The sequence below is a fragment of the Camelina sativa genome, chromosome 8 (assembly GCF_000633955.1).
Source record: "Camelina sativa cultivar DH55 chromosome 8, Cs, whole genome shotgun sequence".
Lineage (NCBI taxonomy): Eukaryota > Viridiplantae > Streptophyta > Magnoliopsida > Brassicales > Brassicaceae > Camelina > Camelina sativa.
Genome location: NC_025692.1, coordinates 27416185 through 27440372, shown reverse-complemented (window position 1 = coordinate 27440372; position 24188 = coordinate 27416185). Strand labels below are relative to the sequence as shown.

The 24188-nt window shown below is 37.3% G+C and overlaps 5 protein-coding genes across 5 annotated transcripts; 4 read left to right on the top strand and 1 right to left on the bottom strand.

The window, feature by feature from the left end:
- LOC104708991 (pyridoxal 5'-phosphate synthase subunit PDX1.3) lies at positions 650-1941 on the top strand. The gene has a single exon (XM_010425650.2). It carries the CDS (start codon positions 755-757, stop codon positions 1682-1684), a length of 930 nt encoding a protein of 309 aa, XP_010423952.1. The 5' UTR covers positions 650-754; the 3' UTR covers positions 1685-1941.
- LOC104708990 lies at positions 2947-13311 on the top strand. Its single transcript, XM_010425649.2, has 27 exons — positions 2947-3318; positions 3815-3974; positions 4073-4165; positions 4259-4334; positions 4446-4614; positions 5021-5192; positions 5548-5673; positions 5804-6361; positions 6484-7059; positions 7421-7489; positions 7751-7867; positions 7945-8190; positions 8432-8479; positions 8562-8699; positions 8823-8963; positions 9070-9132; positions 9220-9327; positions 9429-9512; positions 9615-9662; positions 9757-9831; positions 9903-9998; positions 10145-10225; positions 10306-10377; positions 10458-10502; positions 10596-10679; positions 11495-11598; positions 12414-13311. The coding sequence occupies exons 1-27, from the start codon at positions 3104-3106 to the stop codon at positions 12976-12978; spliced, it is 4329 nt and encodes a 1442-aa protein (XP_010423951.1). The 5' UTR covers positions 2947-3103; the 3' UTR covers positions 12979-13311.
- LOC104708989 (dnaJ homolog subfamily B member 13-like) lies at positions 13613-15819 on the top strand. Its single transcript, XM_010425648.1, has 3 exons — positions 13613-13909; positions 14088-14509; positions 15158-15819. The coding sequence occupies exons 1-3, from the start codon at positions 13745-13747 to the stop codon at positions 15594-15596; spliced, it is 1026 nt and encodes a 341-aa protein (XP_010423950.1). The 5' UTR covers positions 13613-13744; the 3' UTR covers positions 15597-15819.
- Positions 18656-20700, top strand: LOC104708988 (trihelix transcription factor GT-3a-like). The gene is made up of 2 exons (XM_010425647.1): positions 18656-19086; positions 19921-20700. The coding sequence occupies exons 1-2, from the start codon at positions 18760-18762 to the stop codon at positions 20569-20571; spliced, it is 978 nt and encodes a 325-aa protein (XP_010423949.1). The 5' UTR covers positions 18656-18759; the 3' UTR covers positions 20572-20700.
- Positions 22174-24001, bottom strand: LOC104708987. Its single transcript, XM_010425646.2, has 2 exons — positions 23004-24001; positions 22174-22568 (listed from the first exon to the last, which is right to left on the bottom strand). The coding sequence occupies exons 1-2, from the start codon at positions 23959-23961 to the stop codon at positions 22243-22245; spliced, it is 1284 nt and encodes a 427-aa protein (XP_010423948.1). The 5' UTR covers positions 23962-24001; the 3' UTR covers positions 22174-22242.

The window sequence follows — 24188 nt, the reverse complement described above, 5'->3', positions numbered from 1 at the left end:
TCAGCATTTTTTCGCTGATTTTAACAATGCATTTTACGTAACACTTTGATAAAAAAAAAAAAAATCAAGTTTGAGACGACTCTCTCAATTTAGTTTTAGCTAAAACCTTAAAATGCAGTCCACTAAAATTATTAAAATCGTGTTTTTAATTCAATCCCACAGTTCCCAATGAAAATTTCAATATTTATTATTATAATTATTAAAATAAAAGAAGAAAAAAAAACATCTATTTTTATTTTGAGGGCNAATCCCTCTTATTTAAAATATAAAAATCCAAATCTCATGGTTTTAGGTGAGATTTGAAAGAATTTTACAATAAATCATATCAACTTCTTTAAAATCATCAAAATCATTTAAAATCTCACAAAAACTCAAATCACTTAAAATATTATATTAAATACACGCTAGCTAAAAGCTTAAAATGCAGTCCACTAAACATGTGTGGTTAACCCGATAATCGAAATCGTGTGTTTTTAATCTACACCGTCCGAAATCGTGTGTATAACTTAATCTACACAGTTCCCAATGAAAAATTCAATATTTATTATTATAAATTAAAAAATAAAAGAAGAAAAAAAAAACATCTATTTTTATTTTTTAATTAAGGGACACACCGCCACAAACTCTCACTATAAAGCCGATCTAATAAGATAGACGAGGACCATAAATCGCCTCACCACCAAATCACAAATCTTTCTTCTTCCATTTTCTTCTCCACACAAAAAAAATCAATTCAATCCAATCTCCTCCGATAATGGAAGGAACCGGCGTTGTTGCGGTGTACGGTAACGGTGCTATAACGGAGGCTAAGAAATCCCCCTTCTCCGTCAAGGTCGGTCTGGCTCAGATGCTCCGTGGTGGTGTTATCATGGATGTCGTCAACGCCGAGCAAGCTCGTATCGCCGAGGAAGCTGGTGCTTGCGCCGTCATGGCTTTGGAGCGTGTTCCCGCTGACATCCGTGCTCAAGGAGGCGTTGCTCGGATGAGCGATCCTCAGATGATTAAAGATATCAAACAGGCCGTTACGATTCCGGTCATGGCTAAGGCCAGGATTGGTCATTTCGTTGAAGCTCAGATCCTTGAAGCTATTGGAATCGATTACATCGATGAGAGCGAGGTTTTGACTCTCGCCGACGAAGACCATCACATCAACAAGCATAATTTCCGGATCCCTTTCGTTTGCGGCTGTAGGAATCTCGGCGAGGCTTTGAGGAGGATCCGTGAAGGTGCCGCCATGATTAGGACCAAAGGTGAGGCTGGGACTGGTAACATTATTGAAGCTGTTAGGCATGTCAGGTCCGTTATGGGTGACATTAGGGTTTTGAGGAACATGGATGACGATGAGGTTTTCACCTTCGCTAAGAAATTAGCCGCTCCTTACGATCTCGTGATGCAGACCAAACAGCTTGGTCGTCTTCCCGTTGTTCAATTCGCCGCCGGTGGTGTCGCTACTCCGGCTGATGCTGCTCTCATGATGCAGCTTGGATGTGACGGTGTCTTTGTTGGTTCTGGTATCTTCAAGAGTGGTGACCCGGCGCGTCGTGCACGTGCCATTGTTCAGGCTGTGACTCATTACAGTGACCCTGAGATGCTTGTGGAGGTCAGCTGTGGCCTTGGTGAAGCTATGGTTGGGATCAATCTCAACGATGAGAAGGTTGAGAGGTTCGCTAATCGCTCCGAGTGATTAGAGAGAATGAAACAAAAAAAAAAAGGGTAAAATTCCAGACGAAATGGTTTGCGACCATTTTGCAGTAATCTCTTTGAAAAGAAGAAGAAGATGATATTTGTTGTTGGTAGTTTGTATCCTTTGTGTTTCCCTTATATCTCTTTGGTAGTGTTTTGTTATTGTAATCCATCTGCAAGAAACAAGTTTGTCAGTTATAATAATGTACTACTCACTCTCTTGATCAGTTGATTTTTGAAAATGATTATATTCTTCGATCCATTGATGATGATATGTTGAGCTTGTTGCTCAATTAGGTGTGGATGCTAGTATTAGATTTCAGACAACCTATTAGTATTAGGTTGATTACAAAGGATGGAACTTGATTGATTTGGTAATGAGATCTTGCTCGTACACTGGTACTGAGCTCTGCAACTGTTTCAGTATTGTATTCGAGCTCCAAGAACTGCTGTCATTCACATAGCTTTTAGTTCTTATGTCAATGTGTGGTGTGAGACATAGTTATAAGCCTATCATTAGAGGAAGATAAATCTGATTTAGGTTGTCTTCGTTGTTAGAGAGTAAGAATCATCGATTTCATGATTTGTGCATTATGAGTTATGGGTTCGTTGCATTCTGAATTGGTGTTTTGAGGAATGTTATGTTAATGTGGTTGGTAAAAGAGAGATAGAGTCCATGCGAATCTTCTTCTAGCGTTGAGTGTCCATTGGTCTCTTCTCACTATGGGATTTCAGATCTCACGCGCACGGTAATGAGCATACGGAATCCATGGAGCTCTTGACTTCAAGACCTATTGAAAGTTTTACTTTTACAAAACACCATGATCTATCTATATTCGAGTATATATGTATATATGTATATATATCCCTTCACTTAGCCACTAGGCTCTTTTTTGGCTTTAGTTTCGAAACTGAACAAACCGGGTCCTAATCTCCAAAAGTGCTTTTCATTTCAACCTGTGAAGTCCTTGTTGCAATTTGATGCACGCCACTCGCATTTTGTCCGAATCCGAGAAGAGAAGACTCCAATAGGACCACAAAACACGGATAAAAATTCTTTCGTCATTTAAATATATCAATCGAAATAGGCCCACATCGGCCCATTCTTATTCCCAAATGGCTTCTTTAATCAATTCATCAACTAACGGGACTTATCAATTACGAGGGACCATAGTGTAATTCTTTCATTTGTCCAAACGACGCCGTGTAAACGATTTACTAGTGTCTTTTAGGAAAGACCTCGAAAATGGAAATCAGTTCAATTTGTTCGTATCAGAAATAAAACGAATCTCCCCCATTCGTCCTCCTTCTCTCAAAAACCCTATGCCCTTTATAGAATAAGAGGAAGAAGAAGAAGAAGAGACATGCGTATCTCTGGGCACTTAGTGTATAATTAATATCGATTGGTTTGAAACCGGTGATGGTTGGAATCATGGCTTCGTATTCAAGAGAAAGGCTTGAAGGTCTCGCGAGTTCCGCCAAATCAGCCACGGAATTGCCTCCGAAGCTGCAACGCTTACGCAATTTGCGCCGGGATTTGCAAAAGGACGAGTCCGTTTTTCCCATCGAGTTGCTTCCTCACCTTTTCGATCTTCTCTCCGATCAATTCGGTGCTGTTCGCAAGTTTGTCGCCGAGTAAGCTCCGCTATTGTAGTTTGTAACCCTTTTCCCTGATTAGTTCATATATATATATATATATATATTTTTTTTTTTTTTTCAATTTCTGGTGATTCCAATGCTAAAGTTTCTGAAATATTTCGGATTTGTTTTGTAAAATACACACATATAAATGAATTTCCAGATTTTTTTTTTATATCTCGGATGATGAAATTGTTGATTCTTATTGGTCTTTGTAACTCGCGTCTCTCTCTCTCTCTTTATAATCAATTTACACAGTCACCGTATTGATGACGCATAGTATCTTGCCTTCGTATAGTTACTTGCTGTTGTTGTTAATCCTGGACAACATCTCACTTCAGGGAGTGATTATAACTGATGGTTTAGTGTCTGTCTTACTCTCATTGGCTAGCTGAAAGATTCGGTTACGACTAGTATAATCGAGGACGTGCTCCTCTCTTTGAACTAGGGAATTGACATAACTGCTGAACCTCTGATGCTATTTCAAATGCAGGATACTTGGTGAGATTGGATTGAAATATGTTGAATTATTACCCGAAATAGTGCCCCTTTTAATTAAGTCTCTTGAAGATGAGACACCAGCTGTAGCGAGGCAGGTCATTGCTTGCGTAGCTGATTTATTCCGTTCCACCCTCGAAAGAGTGGCAGTTCAGGTTGTTTTCTTGTTTTTTTCTAGGTTTTAGTATTTGTGACCTGTTCGTTCTGCATTTGCTATGTAGTTCTGATTTGCTTATTGCTCTTTGGCTTCCAGGGTTTGCATTCTAGTGAGCTGAATGATCTTCTTGAATCTTCGTGGACATGGATGATTAAGGTTAAGGATGAAATATGCTCAGTGGCTTTCAAGGTGGGAATTAATGCTTACTCTGATTCCTCGATTTGTTATCTTTCTTATCTGATTGTTTTTTTTTTTTTCTTTTTCTTGTGACTTGTATATTAGCAAGGAAACAGCGGTGTTAAATTATGCGCTATGAAATTTGTGGAAGCGCTTATTCTTTTGTATACACCTCATGAAGGTAAATATTTATGGATCTATCTGCTCGATTACTTGAAACTATATATTTGTTGTTCCATTAGTATCTTATTGGAAACTAGTTGCTTATACAATCTAGTTACCTTTCCTGAAGGAAGTGAAGCAGATTTTAATATAACTATCCTTCGTGGGGGACATCCTGTTTTGAATATCGGAGACTTGTCAATTGAGGCCAGCCAGAAATTGGGTCTACTGCTTGATCAGCTTCGGCACCCTGCAGCCAAATCTCTAAATAGCTCGACGATTATTGTTCTCATTAATAGGTGAGTTGTTTTTTAAGTGCATCAATATACGCACATTATTGTTCTCTAGATAGCTCGACGATTATTGTTTTTTAATTTGGTATTACTTCATGAATATTCAGCTTTTTATGTTCCTCTCTATTACTTTCTTTTTGGCTCATTTTTGTCTAGAAAATGTTTAATGTGATCATGAATTAAAAAAACTTAGATTTGAGACTGAAGAGCATCCAATCTAGGATGAAATTCCTGTGATTATAAGAACGGGGTAAATGTAAAAACATGCTCTCACACACAGTTACTAATATTTATGGGGAAACTGTCTTTGGTAATCTACTGGTATCTTTCATCATAGACTGTGTAGATGGGGATCCTAACTTGTCTTATGGTTCATGATTCACTGTTTACGTTGATTCTTTTTCGTATACAGTCTTTCATCAGTTGCAAAGAAACGTCCTGCATATTGTGGACGCATTCTACCCGTTCTACTTAGCTTGGATCCCCTAAGCTTTCTCAAAGGAGTGCATGCTGCAGCAGCAAATCTTGCGTTGAAGACTGTATTTCTCTCTTACTTGAAATGTACACATCCCGCTGCTGCACCGGTATTATTTTGTTTTAATTACCTCCAAGGATTTAATTTCTGTTATTTTCTATCCATTTATAATTGATTATTTTCGTCATGCTGAGCTGGTATACATTGTCACTGCAACTAAACAACCATTGTCCCATGCTTTGTATTTGATCTTCCCAAAATTTTGCGGTAGATTGTTAGTTTATGTACTCGTATGTAGTGAATTATGTGTATTATGCTGATCTTTCTTACTTGCTATCCTATCATTATTAATCAACTAATAGTGGTATAACCATTCTTATAAATTTTGTGGTGTATTTCTATGGAGTTGATTTTCATAGTAAACTTGCAACTATTTAGATCTCTATGCTGTCATTTTTCTCTAGTGGAAGGATCGCTTGATCGGTGCTCTTAAGGAGATAGAAGGTGGAGGTCGGGCAGGGAAAGCTAAAGATCTTTTTAACAAGAATAACGGAAGCATTCAGGACAAAGACAGTGCAGAGGATACCAAGGTAGCTTGTTCTTCTTTCTATTCATAGTTTCATCTGCATATTTATCATTGTGTGTGCATGTGTCTCTCCGGTTATTTTGGCTTATGTATATTGGATGCAGAAATTGAAATTCAAGAACTATTAATTACAGGTATCAGTGGATGAGAAACCTCTGTGTGCTAGTTCTGATGTTGCGGAAAGTAATTTTGGTAGGAAAAGATCTGGATCGGAATACAATATTGATCTAAATGGAGATGCTTTGAATGGAAAACGTGCAAGAATAACCCCTTCTGTGTCAGAAGAATCTACCGACGGATTAAATGTTAATGATGGTGGCTCTCTACCTCAGGTTGCCGGACCAAGTAATAGCAGAGCAGTGCGTGATATTGATCCTGTTCAGCAACTAGTTGATGTGTTTGGAACCTTGGTTGCTCAGGGTGAAAAAGCAATTGGATCGTTGGAGATTCTTATTAAGGGTATTGCTGCGGATTTACTTACTGATATTGTGATGGCTAATATGCATAATATTCAACCAAATGGTTCTTCTTATGCTGATGGCACCAATGAGTTGGTGATGAATATGTGTATAGTTGGTAGTGATGCACAAATTAGATATCCCCCATCATTTGTAGCGGATGTCCTTTCACTGTCAACTGCATTCCCACCAATTGCTGCCCTGATAAATCCTTGCATACCGAAAACGGAAAATGTATGGGTGCTCTTTGCTCGATTACGTATTTCTATCTGTTATATATATTGCTCAATTATGCTCCTTGTTTTGCCTTCTTGTCTTTAAGATTGTATTGTACACTAAAATCTCACCGATAACAGGAGGATGAAGAAGTCTTTGCCGTTCATGTGGACCAGCAGATGTTTTCAGCTGAAGATGCAGTTCTTGCCACTGGCTTATTACCTTCTTCTGATGTCTCTTTTCCAGAAAATGAAGAGGACAGTACTGTGTTTCCACCAGACGTGCATTATATAGGGAATATAGAAAGTGGAATACCTGGATTGGACTCTTCTGCTCAACTTGATTTATCAGGAGCCCGTGTTACTTCTGTATTGAATTCTATGAATGTGGAGGCTGCAACCAAGAATCAAAATGCGAGTGGAAAACTTCTTGTCGATGTAATTCCTTCAATGTCTGTGGATAAGTCTGAGGAATTTAGTCCAAAGGCGGCTGCCACAGGTTCTACTAGCTTGGTTTTGTCAACTGCAACTTCAGTTGCTTCTGCGCCTCACTTTGTCCTGCCTAAGATATCAGCACCTGTTGTCGACCTTTCTGATGAGGAGAAAGACAGTTTGCAGAAGCTGGTGTTTTTGCGCATTGTTGAAGCATATAAGCAAATATCAATGTCTGGTGGTTCACAACTCCGTTTTTCTCTTCTTGCTCATTTGGGAGTTGAGGTCAATTTCTAATCTATACTTTTTTACATTTTAGCGTTCCAAGGGGACGTGCCTCTTCTAGCTCTCTCTTCTTATGATTTATTACTCGTCTATTTTATGATAATTCTTTTAAAAAATAACATAATAGCCTCTGCATGATTCTTGCCTCGCTTGCCTCTACTCTAAGAGCCTGGTTTGTGGTAGAAAGAGGATATGTCTAGTGCTTACTGATTGTTATGCTTGATTTCGATGGCTGTTTATACTCTCTCCTGTTTTATACCTATTAAATGCATCCTAGTTGGCAAGATGACAGTTTGAGTAAATTCTATCTCTCAGTAATTGATCGTCACATTTTCTTTTTTTATATTTTTCTCTTTCGCAGTTTCCTTCAGAGTTAGACCCTTGGAAAATATTACAGGAGCATGTCCTGTCGGATTATTTGAATCATGAGGTGAGAATTTGTTTAATCCTGTGTATTCGTGATACATGCTTACTGTGTTTTGGTAGCATTAAAAAGCCCAATTATGGTGGTGAAATCCTTTGCTAGAGATAGTGATTTTAGTTTCTGATTTACTCTTTTTATCCTGGTATATGTTCTAATCTAGATGGGCTCTTGTACTGGCTCGACTATAGAATTTCCTAGTCTTCTGTTGGATGACATTCTTAATTGAACAAAAGTCATTCGTCTGACTACCTTCTCTTATGTTTTCAGGGACATGAGCTGACCGTGCGGGTTCTTTACAGACTATACGGGGAGGCAGAAGCAGAACAAGATTTCTTCTCGTCAACTACTGCTGCGTCTGCATATGAAAGTTTCTTGCTGACTGTGGTAAGCATTCATTTTTGTTTGTATCTTAGTCAACTTTTTGCTAGGGAATTTTCTCAGAAAACATTTTTACCTTTTAGGCTGAAGCACTTAGAGACTCTTTTCCACCGTCTGACAAATCTTTAAGTAAATTGCTTGGAGATTCTCCACATCTGCCAAAATCAGTTCTGAAGTTGTTGGAATCGTTTTGCTGTCCTGGAAGTGGTGAAGAAGTTGAAAAGGATTTACAGAATGGAGACCGTGTGACTCAAGGTCTCAGTACTGTTTGGAGCCTTATTTTAATGAGACCTGGAATCCGAAGTGATTGCCTGAAGATTGCATTGCAGGTTCTTTCTATCTCACCGCTTTCCGAATTCCCTCTTCTTTGGTTCAGCTTTAATTTTCCTCTTTCACATTTCAGTGCATTATTTAATTTTGGCTTTGTGCTTGTGGTTCTTTCTCTTTCCTTTTTCTGACCTTTCTTGTCATTTTCTCTTATCAGCAATTGACATTTTTAAGGCTGTAATTTTCTTATTTTTGTTTATGGGGCTCTCACTAAATTTTCATCTTTTTGTTTTCTTGTAAAAGAGTGCTGTTCATCACTTGGAAGAAATTCGCATGAAAGCAATCCGCCTGGTTTGTTTCTGTTAAACCTGTGATTCAATGTATCCAGCTGCTGATGTGTTACCACTTCAATAATTGTGGGTCATTTTTACAGGTCGCAAACAAGCTCTATTCTTTATCATTCATTACGCAACAGATTGAAGAATTTGCAAAGGAGAGGCTGTTTTCCGTCGCAAGTTGCATTTCTTCAGAGAGAGGAGATGCTGAAACACGGATGGATGATTGTAATAAGGTGCTCCCTTGTACCAAAATAATTTATTTTTGGAGTTCTATATACATTTATATTTTCTTTATGTACTAATGAACACTGCATAAGAAATATTTGACCATAATTTTATTTTATTTTCTCTTTTAGAAGGATATTGATCTGAAAAGTCCACCAAATAAACCACAGCCCGTTATTAGTGGCATGGAGACGCCCTCCGAAGCAACATCAGCTACTTCAATTACTGAAGCTCAACGCTGCCTGTCACTCTATTTTGCTCTCTGTACAAAGGTCTTGTAAATTTATACCATTCTTAGAGTAATGACTAAGCTAGCTTTTCAAGTTTGTGGTAAAATTTTGCTAAAACTTTAGATTTCTATGTGTCTTTGATTTGCAGAAGCACTCCCTTTTTGTTCATGTGTTCAGCATTTACAAGAATGCATTAGATCCTGTTAAGCAGGTAAGACTGGAGCCCAGTGTTAAGAAGTTCTATAATATCAGTGAATTTTCTTCTCCGGTGTTTATTCTCACTTTTTATCTTGTGTAGGCTATTCATCTTCAAATCCCAATACTAGTTCGTACTATGGGCTCATCCTCTGAGCTTCTTAAAATTATAGCAGACCCACCCAGTGGGAGTGAGAACCTTCTAATGCAGGTTTTCATTATTCTTGACTTTCTTTTATATAAACAGATTAAAAAGCCTCATATAGTTGTGTGTACTTTTACTATTTCCTTACTGTTCCTCCTTGATGACAGGTTCTTCAAACCCTCACTGAGGGGCCCACGCCTTCTTCAGAATTGATACTTACTATAAGAAAGTTGTTTGATACAAGAATAAAGGTAAAGACAACGAAATGTTCATTGATAACTCTTTAATAGCAAAACTGTAAGCTAATTCTTCTCTAATTTTTCTTTGGTTTTGAACTTTTGATGGGACTACAGGATGTAGAAATTCTTTTCCCAATTTTGCCGTTCCTGCCAAGAGACGATGTAAATCTTCTTTCCTACCTTTTCCCCCCTTCTATTGACGCATTGGGGTATAGTTGTCATATTTTTCTAAGCTTGTAACTTGTCTATCGATCAGGTTCTACGCATTTTTCCACATATGGTGAATCTTCCTATGGAGAAATTCCAAGTTGCACTTTCTCGTGTGCTGCAGGTATCATATTCATTCTTACGTCTGGCTTTTGAGTGAAGTTTGATCTGCTCACTCTGGAATTTGGTTCTTAGGGATCATCTCAGTCTGGCCCAGTGCTTTCTCCATCTGAAGTTTTAATTGCTATCCATAGCATTGACCCAGCAAGAGATGGAATACCTCTTAAACAGGTATATCTCGACCATTTACTTATTAACATACAGCAAACAAAGAATATAAGCTTTGATGAACAATTAGGAAATCTCCGCCAGCTGTTTTACCATCAACACCGAGGTTACTTCCCTAAATCGTATGTCTTAATTAATGTTCTTATCAGGTCACAGATGCATGCAATACCTGTTTTGCACAGAGGCAGACATTCACTCAACAGGTTTTAGCCGGCGTTCTGAATCAACTGGTATATAACAGTCTCTATCTTACCGAGTTTTTTTCTCTCGTTCTGGACATTTATTCTTATTGGCAAACTTTTGGCTGCAGGTCCAGCAAATTCCACTGCCAATGTTATTCATGCGTACAGTTTTACAAGCTATCGGTGCTTTTCCAGCTCTGGTAACAAACTTATCACTTCTCTTTCTGCTGTCCCAGTTTTATTTTCACTGAATAATCTCTTTAACTTGATATTCTAATAGTCGGACTTCATCTTGGAGATCCTTTCTCGTCTCGTTAGCAAACAGGTCAGTAATGTTCTTGAAATGTTATACTTCCATTCTTATGATTGACTGTGTGTTGAAAATAAAACTGTGGTTCTCTCTATATGAATGCCTCAGATATGGAAATATCCGAAACTGTGGGTGGGGTTTTTGAAATGTGCACAGACAACACAGCCTCAATCATACAAGGTCTTACTACAGGTGCGATTATAATTAATATATTCCACAATGGTTAAATACCTATACTAGTCTTTCGAAAAGCGTTGTTAAAACTGTGTGATCCTTGTTNATCTCTGCCAGCTCTGTTTTACCATCAACACCGAGGTTACTTCCCTAAATCGTATGTCTTAATTAATGTTCTTATCAGGTCACAGATGCATGCAATACCTGTTTTGCACAGAGGCAGACATTCACTCAACAGGTTTTAGCCGGCGTTCTGAATCAACTGGTATATAACAGTCTCTATCTTACCGAGTTTTTTTTCTCGTTCTGGACATTTATTCTTATTGGCAAACTTTTGGCAGGTCCAGCAAATTCCACTGCCAATGTTATTCATGCGTACAGTTTTACAAGCTATCGGTGCTTTTCCAGCTCTGGTAACAAACTTATCACTTCTCTTTCTGCTGTCCCAGTTTTATTTTCACTGAATAATCTCTTTAACTTGATATTCTAATAGTCGGACTTCATCTTGGAGATCCTTTCTCGTCTCGTTAGCAAACAGGTCAGTAATGTTCTTGAAATGTTATACTTCCATTCTTATGATTGACTGTGTGTTGAAAATAAAACTGTGGTTCTCTCTATATGAATGCCTCAGATATGGAAATATCCGAAACTGTGGGTGGGGTTTTTGAAATGTGCACAGACAACACAGCCTCAATCATACAAGGTCTTACTACAGGTGCGATTATAATTAATATATTCCACAATGGTTAAATACCTATACTAGTCTTTCGAAAAGCGTTGTTAAAACTGTGTGATCCTTGTTTTGGCTTTTCACTGAAATTCCTTTTGTTCAGCTTCCTCCACCTCAACTGGGAAATGCATTGACTAAAATCCCAGCATTAAGAGCTCCACTAACCGCACATGCCAGCCAGCCAGAGATTCAGTCTTCACTTCCAAGGTGACCTTTCCTCTTTCAAGCTTCCAGGAATTCATTTCTGAACAATCTGACTTGAGCTATTTGAAATCCATTTGCCGCTGAGCACAATGATATGAAACTATTTTGTTGGTAGGTCTACATTGTCTGCNATGTTATTCATGCGTACAGTTTTACAAGCTATCGGTGCTTTTCCAGCTCTGGTAACAAACTTATCACTTCTCTTTCTGCTGTCCCAGTTTTATTTTCACTGAATAATCTCTTTAACTTGATATTCTAATAGTCGGACTTCATCTTGGAGATCCTTTCTCGTCTCGTTAGCAAACAGGTCAGTAATGTTCTTGAAATGTTATACTTCCATTCTTATGATTGACTGTGTGTTGAAAATAAAACTGTGGTTCTCTCTATATGAATGCCTCAGATATGGAAATATCCGAAACTGTGGGTGGGGTTTTTGAAATGTGCACAGACAACACAGCCTCAATCATACAAGGTCTTACTACAGGTGCGATTATAATTAATATATTCCACAATGGTTAAATACCTATACTAGTCTTTCGAAAAGCGTTGTTAAAACTGTGTGATCCTTGTTTTGGCTTTTCACTGAAATTCCTTTTGTTCAGCTTCCTCCACCTCAACTGGGAAATGCATTGACTAAAATCCCAGCATTAAGAGCTCCACTAACCGCACATGCCAGCCAGCCAGAGATTCAGTCTTCACTTCCAAGGTGACCTTTCCTCTTTCAAGCTTCCAGGAATTCATTTCTGAACAATCTGACTTGAGCTATTTGAAATCCATTTGCCGCTGAGCACAATGATATGAAACTATTTTGTTGGTAGGTCTACATTGTCTGCTCTTGGACTTGTCCCTGATTCTCAAGGAACACAAACCAGCCATGTGCAAGCGAATGAGACACAAACGAGTCAGGAACAGCAGCAACAGCAAGCAAGCGAGTCACAGCAAACGAGCCAGTCGGAGCAAGTTTCTGTACCGTTGAGTCCCTCCAAAACAGATCACCAGGAACCCAGTCAGGTAATTGGCAGTCAGTCTCAAAGCAGTCCCGGAGGTACGGGGCTGTCTGAAATGAGTCAGTCTCAGAACAGTCCCATAGGTACGCGCCGGTCTGAGATGAGTCAGTGTCAGAGCAGTCCTGTAGGTGCGGGCCTGTCTGAGATGAGTCAGTCACAAAGCAGTCCAGTTGGGACTGGGCAGTCTGAAATGGGTCAGAGTCCTCAAGTGTCGGACTCGAGTGCTCCAGCACCAACGAGCCATACTCGAACATCAGACTCTCGAGCGTCAAGCCTGACACAGCGAGATGATGATGAAAAGATAGACGACACAGCAACCTCGGAGAACGAGGTGACAAAAAGTGAGAAATCAAAGGACTCTTCAGAAGAAGAGTAAGTGTATCATTCTGTGACAGAGATCTTAATTGGGATAATCTCGACATGAGAGAGAAGAAGAGATTCTTAGAAAATTTAGGTTGCTTCTACTTCTCTCTCTCTCTCTCTCTCTCTCTCTCTCTCTGTGTCAGAGAAGAAAAGTGATTGATTGAAAGCGTAGATGAAGAAGGGTGGGAGATCTTCTTCGTTGCATGTATTGTAGCAATTTTTTATATATATATATTTTACGAAAATGAATTTTGTAGATTAAAATTAGAAATTTCGATATAAATCGTGTCATTAGCGATTGTATTGTTTGTCTCATACATATTTTATATAGCATTCGTCTTTGAAATAATAGACTTCAATAAAAGTTTGCTTTCTTTCTTAAAATTTTCTTATCATGAATGTTTGTGTTTTGAGTAGTCAACGGTCAGAGACCCAATGTCTTGCGATTTCTTAACCAAAGCAGCTACTATTATTTTTCAAAGGCCCAATACTAAGGCCTTTTTAAGTTAAAGCTGATCATGGGTGTATATGTGGACAAAACTTAAAAAGTACAAAATTGGAATTTTAACCGATTAAAAATCACGGTCGGTTTAGCGTACCGATTTCCAAATGATAGATCGGTTCAGCTCGGTTAAAATGTTTATTCCGGAAGAGAACTAGAATCCAGTGAAGAAGAAGAAGAAGAAGAAGAAGAAGAAGATTCAGTGGGAGAGACAGAGCGGAGAGAGAGAGAGAGAGAAAGCGATTGGAAGAAGAAGAAGAGAGAGAGAGAGAGAGAGATGGGGGTGGATTACTATAAGGTGCTTCAGGTTGATCGCAGTGCAAACGATGAGGAGCTAAAGAAAGCTTATCGGAAACTGGCCATGAAGTGGCATCCTGATAAGAACCCTAACAACAAAAAAGAAGCCGAAGCTAAATTCAAGCAAATCTCTGAAGCTTACGATGTGATTAATTTACTTTCCCTCTCTTTCAATTCCCCTTTTTATTTTTTGTTTAGGGTTTTACAAAAATTCCATCTTTTTTTTTTTTAATTTATTTGAGCAAAGCTAAGAGCTAATCGACCATGCACTTCTCTTCCACACCCACCCTTTGATCATATATATATGTTTGCTTCTTTGTTAGGTTTTGAGTGATCCTCAAAAACGAGCAATCTATGACCAATACGGAGAAGAAGGTTTAAACCAAGGCCCTCCTCCCGGTTCCGGTGGTTACCCTGGAGAATCAGACCCCGGAGCTTCTTCTTTCCGCTTCAATCCCAGAAGCGCCGATGATATCTTCTCCGACTTCTTTGGTTTCACTAGGCCTTTTGGTACCGGAAGCAGCGACTCCCGAGCAGGACCTTCTGCGTTTAGGTATGGCGATGACATCTTCGCTTCCTTGAGGGCTGCTGCTGCTGCAGGCGCTGGAGGAGGAGGAGGAGAGCCCTCCATTCCTGCTAGGAAAGCTGCTCCTATTGAGAGACAATTGCCCTGTAGTTTGGAGGATTTATATAAAGGAGTCACCAAGAAGATGAAGATCTCTCGTGATGTTCTCGACTCTTCCGGGTTTGTTTTCCATTTCCCATCAATTTAGTTGCTTTTTGCATATCTATATGTATCTGCTGCTTGTGGCTAATTCGGTTTAGGGATACTTCAACTCTCTCTCTCTCTGTGATTGTTGTATGGAGTTTAATTTCAAATCTTTAGTCTGTAGTGTTATCTTACTAGAAATTTCTTCTTTTTAACAGGTTTTGGTTAGTTTACAAGTTTTGATCTCTGTTACCTTAAGTATTTGAGCTCTCAGTCGACACATTAATGATAGATGTAAGTTTAGAAACCGATAGCTATATAGCTTACCACCACATTCCTTAGCCTACTAGTCAACCACTTTCATCATAGGTTTTAGCTATACATAGATTCTCAAAATCTCTTGGACATTCCTTGGCCCAGTCAACCACTTTCATTATGGATTTTAGCTATACATAGATTCTCAAAGTCTCTTGGACGCACAAACTCTGGTTGATCTCTAACCCTTTGTACAAAGTCTGTTTTAAGCTCTCTTGAATATATAACTTTTCGCAAAGACCAAGTCAAGAATAAACTCATTCACAATTTCTGTAATTCCGACCACTTTCAAATGCAGGACATTACTGATTTATGTTTTCTATGTTTTGCTGCTGACTGACTAAACCCGTAGTGTGTGCTTCAATGCAGGAGGCCAACACCGGTTGAGGAGATCTTGACGATAGAAATCAAAGCCGGTTGGAAGAAAGGAACAAAGATAACCTTCCTGGAAAAAGGAAACGAGCATCGCGGAATCATTCCATCCGATCTCGTTTTCATCGTAGACGAGAAACCGCATGCCGTTTTCAAACGAGACGGGAATGATCTGGTGGTAATGCAAAAGATATCTCTCGTGGAAGCTCTCACAGGTTGCACAGCGCAGGTCACTACTCTTGACGGAAGAACCCTAACGGTTCCTGTAAACAATGTGATCAGTCCGTCGTATGAAGAGATAGTGAAAGGGGAAGGCATGCCGATCCCTAAAGATCCGTCAAGAAAAGGAAACTTGAGAATCAGATTCATCATCAAGTTCCCTTCGAAGCTAACGCCTGAGCAGAAATCAGGGATCAAGCGGATGTTTTCATCTTGAATGTCTCAAGATTGAACATCTCGTTTTCAGTTTTTTGGATACAACCTGCTAGTTTTTCGTTTTTTTTCTTTTTGGTGAATCGTTTAGTTTAGTAGCAGAAGATGTGGTTATGTGGGTTTTCATTATTTTGTTGCATTTTGGTAAAGTTTTAAGGTAATTGTGAAAATACCACCAAACGAAACGATGCTAGTAATGACTGACTGACTAGTTAAGTTTTCTTTAATACCGTCTTCTTCTCTTTTTTAAAGCTTAGCTTTTTTTTTTTTTAGTATTTAATACTTACTAGTAAACATATATTGTCAACAGATTTTGAAAGACTAAATCAACATTTACAATTTGTCAAAATATTAAAGTCAAATCGATTAATCATGGTAGCGAAATTTGAATTAAGAACACCTTTTTGTTTGTAGCTAAAAAAATATTCAATCTTTACGTTTTTCTCACCTTCAATCTTGACCTTGCTTGCCCTAATGCCCTCTCGTCTAATTCGATCATTAAAATCTTTTCAACCCCCTCACGTGGTGATGCTGACGTAGAATAATTGTTATCATATATATGTCAAAGAATTAGAAGAAAAATAAAAGACTAGTTATGCGCTTATTTAGAAATTCAAAATTATAAACACTTTTGAGTTGAATTTTTAAGGATTTGGAAGCTTTTTAGGAATTGTATAGATTGTAAGTATGTTAATGTATATTTAGATTTGATGCAATCAACTGAAGAAATATAACCAACCATTTTCATGGTCTTTGTTCAAAACCAGAGTATACAGAGAGTGTGAGCAGTAAGGTTTATAGTACTAGGGTTTATTTGCTGCGTAGCTTTTAGTTCCGAGTAATCCGGAGCGATGTCCTTAAACAGCATTGACCTAAAAACTACACAAATTGGCTGATTTGTATAGTCTTTATTAAGCCTTTAAGCAAAAGGAACCCAAAAAGAAAAAAAAATATATTAGACGGGACGATGAGGTGGCCTTGTTGTATGATAATGATCCGATAAACATCAGCCAAAAAAAAAAAATGTCTTTAGAAGTAAAAAGTAAAAACAATAACAAGATTGGCCATGTCGGTAAATAAGGTGGCCGTTTACACGTGGAATATAACAAGACTCCGCGTACCTGATTAAGATTATTCAAGTTTCTTCCTCGTGTAATTTTTTGTATTGCATTCACTCACAATGGCTATTCTAAAAATAATTAAACCTGTCGTAAAGACCACAAATTTGGAACGAAAAATTAGATTAACTTGGATGAGNAAAAAAAAAAAAAAAAAAAAAAACTTGGATGAGTCGACGACACCAAATAAAAGAAATAAGAAGAAGTACTAGGAGGAGTAGTAATAACGTGTGAATCAATCCACGTGGGATGACAGGTGGGAGAGCCAAGTCTAATTGCATGTCATGTAAAAGTTTTGTTTTTTACTTTCAACACGGTTCATCAGCATTTGGACCACTTCGCTGACTTATTTTTTTTCTTACTTCTTCTTACACATCCATCACACACAGATGCTATAAACCCCACAACTCTCTCTATACAGATATATACTTCTTTTAACACAACACCCCCACGAATCTTTCTTTAGATACAGGTTTCATAATTCACCGTACGATATTACTAGCTAATGTCACTGCAATGACGCGGCTTCATATATGTATGTACTTACCATATATATTCTGTGAATCTGACAGTTGTATATTGCAGTACTGGATCCAAACATACTCATCAGTACATTTTTTTTCTCTGTTCCTTCTTATTATTAATTATTTCTTCTTGTGCCGACTACGGAAATATCCATGTTATAGTTCATCAATTCATTTAGCAAATTTCATCATTCAAACACATGAACGGTCGTCTTTTTTTCTCTGTTCGGGGAATTTACATTTCCAATCAATTTGTTAGCTTTATCAATTATAACGGTAGTAGTCTTCTTGTTTTCAGTAGCTAAATTAAGTCGTTTCTTATAGGAACGTTAGGTGTCTGTCTACTAGTTAACTTAAATACTCTCCTCTATACATATTTTAACAACCAGGAAAGCTTATGTAACTGCTTGTTTATTTCTGATAAACAAATTACAATTTTCTTTTGTTATAAAGCTATGACACTGAGCTGATCCAACTTTTAAAAGTGTATTTGATCTCCAATACTTATTTAATATTCTTTTTCTGTCAACCATTACATAACTTTTAAGATGAAATTTTGTAAATACATATATGTTTTATATTCCGAAGGAAAAATACGAGACTGACGGAAAGAAGAAAATCTAGTGGGTCAATTGACTAGGCATAAAGGCCAGCAATGATTATTTAATTTGAGGCTTGAGGAGGAAAAAAATAAAGTTATAAATCAGATTGGCACTCATAAATAACTCGTAAGCATGACGAAATATTAACGCAGTATTATTATAAGTACTATACTATATTGGCACAAAATTAATTATTAACTACCAATAAAATAAATATGAGGCCGTTGAAGCCAAAAAAAAAGGGGGGTCATCAAATTCAGAAAAAACTTCGACCACTTTACAAATTTGTAATTAAGCAGGCTAGAGCACAAATAATCAATTTGTAAAATAAAATAAAAAACTAGTTCGAATTTTTTTTACTTTAGATATTCTATATATTTTTAATTGAGGCAATTTAATTACCCCCTATAATTGTCTGCGGTTACTATATTCATCATTTCAGTATCTCAAAATTTTGTAATACGAAGAAAAGTAGTATGATTTTATTCAGTTAGCTGCTTTAAATGTCGACTTTTATATCCGAAGAAAGAAATCTAAACTTTATTATTTTTCTAATGTAATGTAATCACGATATATGATGTCCTTTTCACTAAATGAAAAGAGACATTCGTGTTCGTATATTATTCAACTAAATAATTCGATTACTTCTAGTATATTCAACTATTTTTTTTCTTATAATCTCTATTAATTATATAATTTAGAGAAAAAAACAAAAAACTACACTTCTATCGTCCCTTGACGATTCACACCTTCTTTTCACACTTCCTTATAAATTAATTAAACTCTCTTCTTTCTCTCCTTCCTCTCTGTCTTCTCCTCTTTTCTCAAAGCAGCCTCTCTTCTTCATTTATAAGTAACCCAAAAAAAAAAAAATTGATCTCTTCTTGTTCTCTTTACGTCACAAAGACAATTCGATTCCAATAATGGACAGATGTAACCCTTTCCAACATCACCACCACCACCATCAGCTTCATCATCACTTGATTCAACAGCAACAGCTTCCTCCTCCACCTCAGACCACGACGGCGGCGATGGATCCCGGCGGCGGAGGTGAGAGAATCCCACAGTGGAGCATAGAGGAGACAAAGGAGCTTTTGGGTATAAGAGAAGAGCTTGATCAGACTTTCATGGAGACCAAACGTAATAAGCTTCTTTGGGAAGTCGTGGCTGCTAAGATGGCCGACAAAGGTTTTGTCCGGAGCCCAGAACAATGCAAGAGCAAGTGGAAGAACCTCGTCACCAGATACAAGGTTACCCCTTCAACTATTTATACTAAATGATTCTCTCTATAGTCTCTATATATACACACCTATATATAAATGTTGTTGAATGAACATGATTACAAGTATATATATGTAACATCATTAGTATAGCATTTTATATTCTTTGTGTAACTATATAGTTACTTGTTTTGTATTTTATCACTAGTTTGTGTGGTTAGACATGAAAGTATGCATACTGAAATGGAAACCTAGTTTATGGTGTATGTATAGGTGAACTATATTATATATACATCAATTAATGAGCTTAACCCAATCTCCAAGGTTATTTAGATATTGTCCTGCCATTAATGGTAACGAGCTAGAGAATAATATTCTACGCGTTTACTGGTGAGCTTTCATCATGATATTGCCTATGTTCACATTTTGATCCGTTATACCATAATTATATATCTTTCTTTTTGTTCGTTTATCATATGGTAAGTATGTAAGTAACATCTCGTGTTCACAACATGCCACTAAAATATTAATAACCGTTATATAACGAGTTTCTAATTAAGATTTCTAATAATAATCTTACGTTACTGATGAACACAAGCATCAAAATTGTTGAAAACGTCTATATATATATTTATTGTATGCTAAAAGGAACGTGATATAGATGAACATGTTTTTGTTTTCTTATTATATGATAGATGAACATGTGTCTACGAGATAATAATTTCCAGTTAAGATACTTGGTAAGCTAAAAGGTTTAGCATAGGGCCATAGACTAATGCTAGCTATTACATGTTTACATACTAACATACATATATTTTGTGTATAGTATATATATATATAACATGTTGAATATTTATGGAACAGGCGTGTGAGACGACTGAGCCAGATGCTATTAGGCAGCAGTTCCCATTTCACAATGAGATTCAATCGATTTTCGCAGCAAGAATGCAAAGAATGTTGTGGTCAGAAGCCACAGAACCAAGCACTTCTTCAAAGAGAAAACATAATCAGTTTTCATCTGATGATGATGAAGAAGAAGAAGAAGAAGAAGAAGAAGTTGACGAGCCAAATCAAGAAATCAACGAGGAATTATTGTCTTTAGTAGAGACACAAAAGAAAGAGACAGAAGTGATAACTACTAGTACTTCTACCAATCCAAGAAAACGTGCTAAAAAAGGAAAAGGAGTGACTAAAGCTGAAACCGCAGCCGGTAGCACAATTAAAGAAGTACTGGAGGAGTTTATGAGGCAGACGGTGAAGATGGAGAAGGAATGGAGAGATGCATGGGAGATGAAGGAGAGAGAGAGGGAGAAGAGAGAGAAAGAATGGCGGAGGAGAATGGCGGAGCTAGAGGAGGAGAGAGCTGCCGTGGAGAGGCGGTGGATGGAGAGAGAGGAAGAGAGACGGATGAGGGACGAAGTTAGGGCTCAGAAGAGAGACACTCTCATTGATGCTTTGCTTAATAAGCTTAATAGAGATCATCATAATGATCATGGTCATAATCAAGGTTTCTAATTTCTCATAAACATGAGTTAATTTGCTAGGCAAATCAATTAGGTCATATCTAAATTAATGTTTCTTTTATTTATATGAACTGTATTAATTATATTCGAAAAGAGAAATATAAAAGATCAGATTTTGAAAGTCCGTATATGTTACCACATCGTGGTTATGAAAATAGGATTGCGAATTATATAATCAAAGGCTCGATATGGATCCGGGAGGCTGGTTTCCTTATTTTTACTTGGAATTCAACCAGATTCGATGGGAACTGGGGATGGATTTGGATTCATCAAATCAAATTTGTTGTCAGCGGCCCTCACATAATGTTTTCCCAAGTCTTTGTGTTTATAAACTAGTTTATACTTTATAGATTTAAATGAGCTTTAATTCATCTAGAAGCAGAGAGCGAGTAAAAACGAGCATGTAAGCACTTCAATTGGACCAACCTCACATTTAATGTAACGATTCTATTTGATAAAATTAAGGACGCCTATATATGTGCATAAAGTAACTACCACTGTGTAGATAATTAGATGCTAATCTCAACTCTATTTTTGATAGTTATAGGTATCGAAAAACAAATTGGTTTAGTACTTTAAGCTACTTTATTCTGTTACTAAGAATGTTTCATAACTATTAATCAGACGATAAACAATAAAATTATACGAAAAGTCTTTGTTCCAAATTTTCAATTCACATTTGTCCCACATTACTTCTCCGCGTTATTTGTGATCATCACATTCATATATTAATATAACCTATTTTGTTCATAAGTAGATATATTTAAAATTATAAAGAAGAAAGAATTTGTTCTTTTTATTCTTTTCTTCTCTTGCAAGACAGCTTGCTTTACCAACACATCGCGCGAGCAGAACAGTTAAAATACACAAAACATGAAACCGTGTTATGACGCGTTCACATTGATATTACTGTATCTGTATTTAATTTTAGAAAATATGCGATGATTCACTCGCCGTAGCTCTATTGGTTACAACCTTGGATCAATCCCTGAGAGGTCATGGGTACGAGAAAACAATTCGACATTTATGACTTTTGCGTTTTTCTTTTTCTTTTTAAAATAAAAATAAATAAAAAATTCAAAATTTAAATAGATTAGAGTGGGAAATTAATGTTGAAGGAGTTTACATGTGAACCAAAAAACAAAAAAAAACAGAAAAATACAAAAAAACGTCAAAGAAGTAACGTTAGAAGGAGACCACGATTTGCATGTGAAATAGACATAAAGGAGACAGTACGTATTTCGAAGTTACGGGGCTCTCTGCATATCTCAGAAGAAGTCCGATTGACTGTTTTTTGGATTATATATGTATAATTTTTTTCATCATATCGAGTTTGAATTAAAAAAAAATATTCTTCTGATAGAGTCACTTATCCTTGTGCTATTTGGTTATCGTGTGTGTTTCATCACACTCGCACGATATAATTGTGTTTAGGATAGGCACATCTGTCTGCAGAACTATTTAAAACGAGTGCATCATATCATAGTCTTTAGTAGTAATCATAAATGTCACCCGTGGTCAATAACTTATATTGGCCTAGCAATTTCTTAGAAAATGTGGAATGATATTATCGTGATAGTTGCGCGAGTCTTAATTTGGTTAACGATTGAATTATAAGATTATAAAACGACATACTTCTGATAATTGACAGCTGAAATTGAAACTAGATACAGAGTTCATCAACTAACTGGTCAATAACAAGGTCAAGAATCTCTTGACCAAATTCGACACAAAAATCTTCGACCTGAGTAAAGTCAACGGTTTTAGTTGACGACGAAGCAGAAACCCAAGTGGAGGACTTCATGTCTTCTTCAGACAGATCTGAGAGCATATTCATTAGTTTTGTGATAAACTCTGTCTCTTCAGAATCATTGCCGGTTTCTTTCTTGGTACTTGTTTTTGGTGTTGCTGGTGATGAAGAGCATGAAGATTTTGTTGTTGTCTCTACTTGCTTTGTTGTTGACAACTCCGATGCACTTTCTGAATCTCCTGTTTTTTTTTTTCAAATTAAAGTGACATTTAAAATATGATTGGGAAAATACAAATAAAAATTCTTGAAAATGTTGATAAAGTCTCATTTTCGCAGCTTTTTTTTTTTTACAGTAAAACCAAGAAAAATGTTCAAAGGGAAGATGTTCAAATGTTAAATTTAAAATAAGATTTATCCGACGTTTATGGAAAATTCTTGTATTGGTCAAATTTTGAATAATACTATTAAGTATTTCAAATATAGTGCACTGAATGGGTTAAAAACTTAAAATGTTGACCAATGACCAAATTTTTACCAACTAAACGTCAGAAGTTTCTCTTTTAGCAAACTTTCAAAGAAGATTCAAAAGATAATTAATTTACGTATATATATATATATATATATTTTTAAAAGTAAATGTGGGAAATAAAAAATATAATATTTCGTAGACTCACCTCCTGAGAAGTAGTAGTCATCGTCAAGGATTAGATAATCATAAAGATCTCGATCAAGAACCGAAACTGGACTAGCGTTAGACTTATTCTCCGGCGACTCGCTCTCTTTTCCGACAAACTCATCCGCCCGAAGATTCTTTGATTCTCCTAGAAGCGCCGTCTTCTCCGACGACTTACTCTTAGACGGTGAAAGGAACCAACGAACTTTCTTAGCTCCGTTAACGTCGCTTCGGTTCTCACTCTTCTTCTTCTTCGCAACTTTTCTAGGCTCGTCTTTAAACTTCTTAGCCACTTTCTCGTTCTCCTTCTTCTTCGCCGGCGGTGGCAATGTCGGCTTCTTGGAATCTTCTACAACAACCTTCTCGAACCTTCTAGACCTTGAAAAAGACGATGATCCGACAAGTTCCCTCTTCTCGTCGAGCTTGTCGAGATACGACAGCAAAAAGTCGTGTTTCTTTTGTTGGTTATTGGAGCTCCATCTCGCCGAGGTTGGGACTATCTCGCGAAAAGAAACGGAAGCTTTGACTCTCCGGCACTGGCGGTTACCGTCTTTCTCGTCTTCTTCTTCTTCTTCGTCGTCATGACCTCTTAAGATGTAGTCCATGAAGTTAACCGACTTGCTCCGTGCGACAGCCGAACCAGTATCATCAAAATACCGGAACCGTTTTGATCCTGGTGCGGGATGGTCTAGCCCCATGAGTTTGGCTACGACGTTCGGAGGAGGAGGAGGAGGGGGAGGAAGAGGAGCTTGGAGTGAGACGTCATCGTTTTGGGTTTCGGTTTCGGTTTTGATCTCTTTCTTTGGCTCTTCGATTTCTTCGTAAGGGATCAGTAGTTGGAGTGTTTCGTCAGAGTCGAGGATGTTGTCGGAAGGGTGAGTTTGTTGGCTACCGGAGCATAAAAGACGACGGACTACCGTCGTGAGGCAGCCAGTCTTAGGGTTGGCTCGTTGGGTCATGGTGATAGTGTTTTTAATAGGAGAGTGTGTTGAAAATGTGCAAGACGTTCTTGGTATTTATAAAGGACAAGAAGAACACACAACTTCACATTATTTGCGAGGACCCACAGCCGTAACTAGTAACTATTTTAAATTGAAAGCAAAACTATGTGGGTAAACAACAAAAGTACTGTGAAATTTTGTTATTTTAAGTGACATTGTGGTTGATTAGTTTATTAAATTGGTAA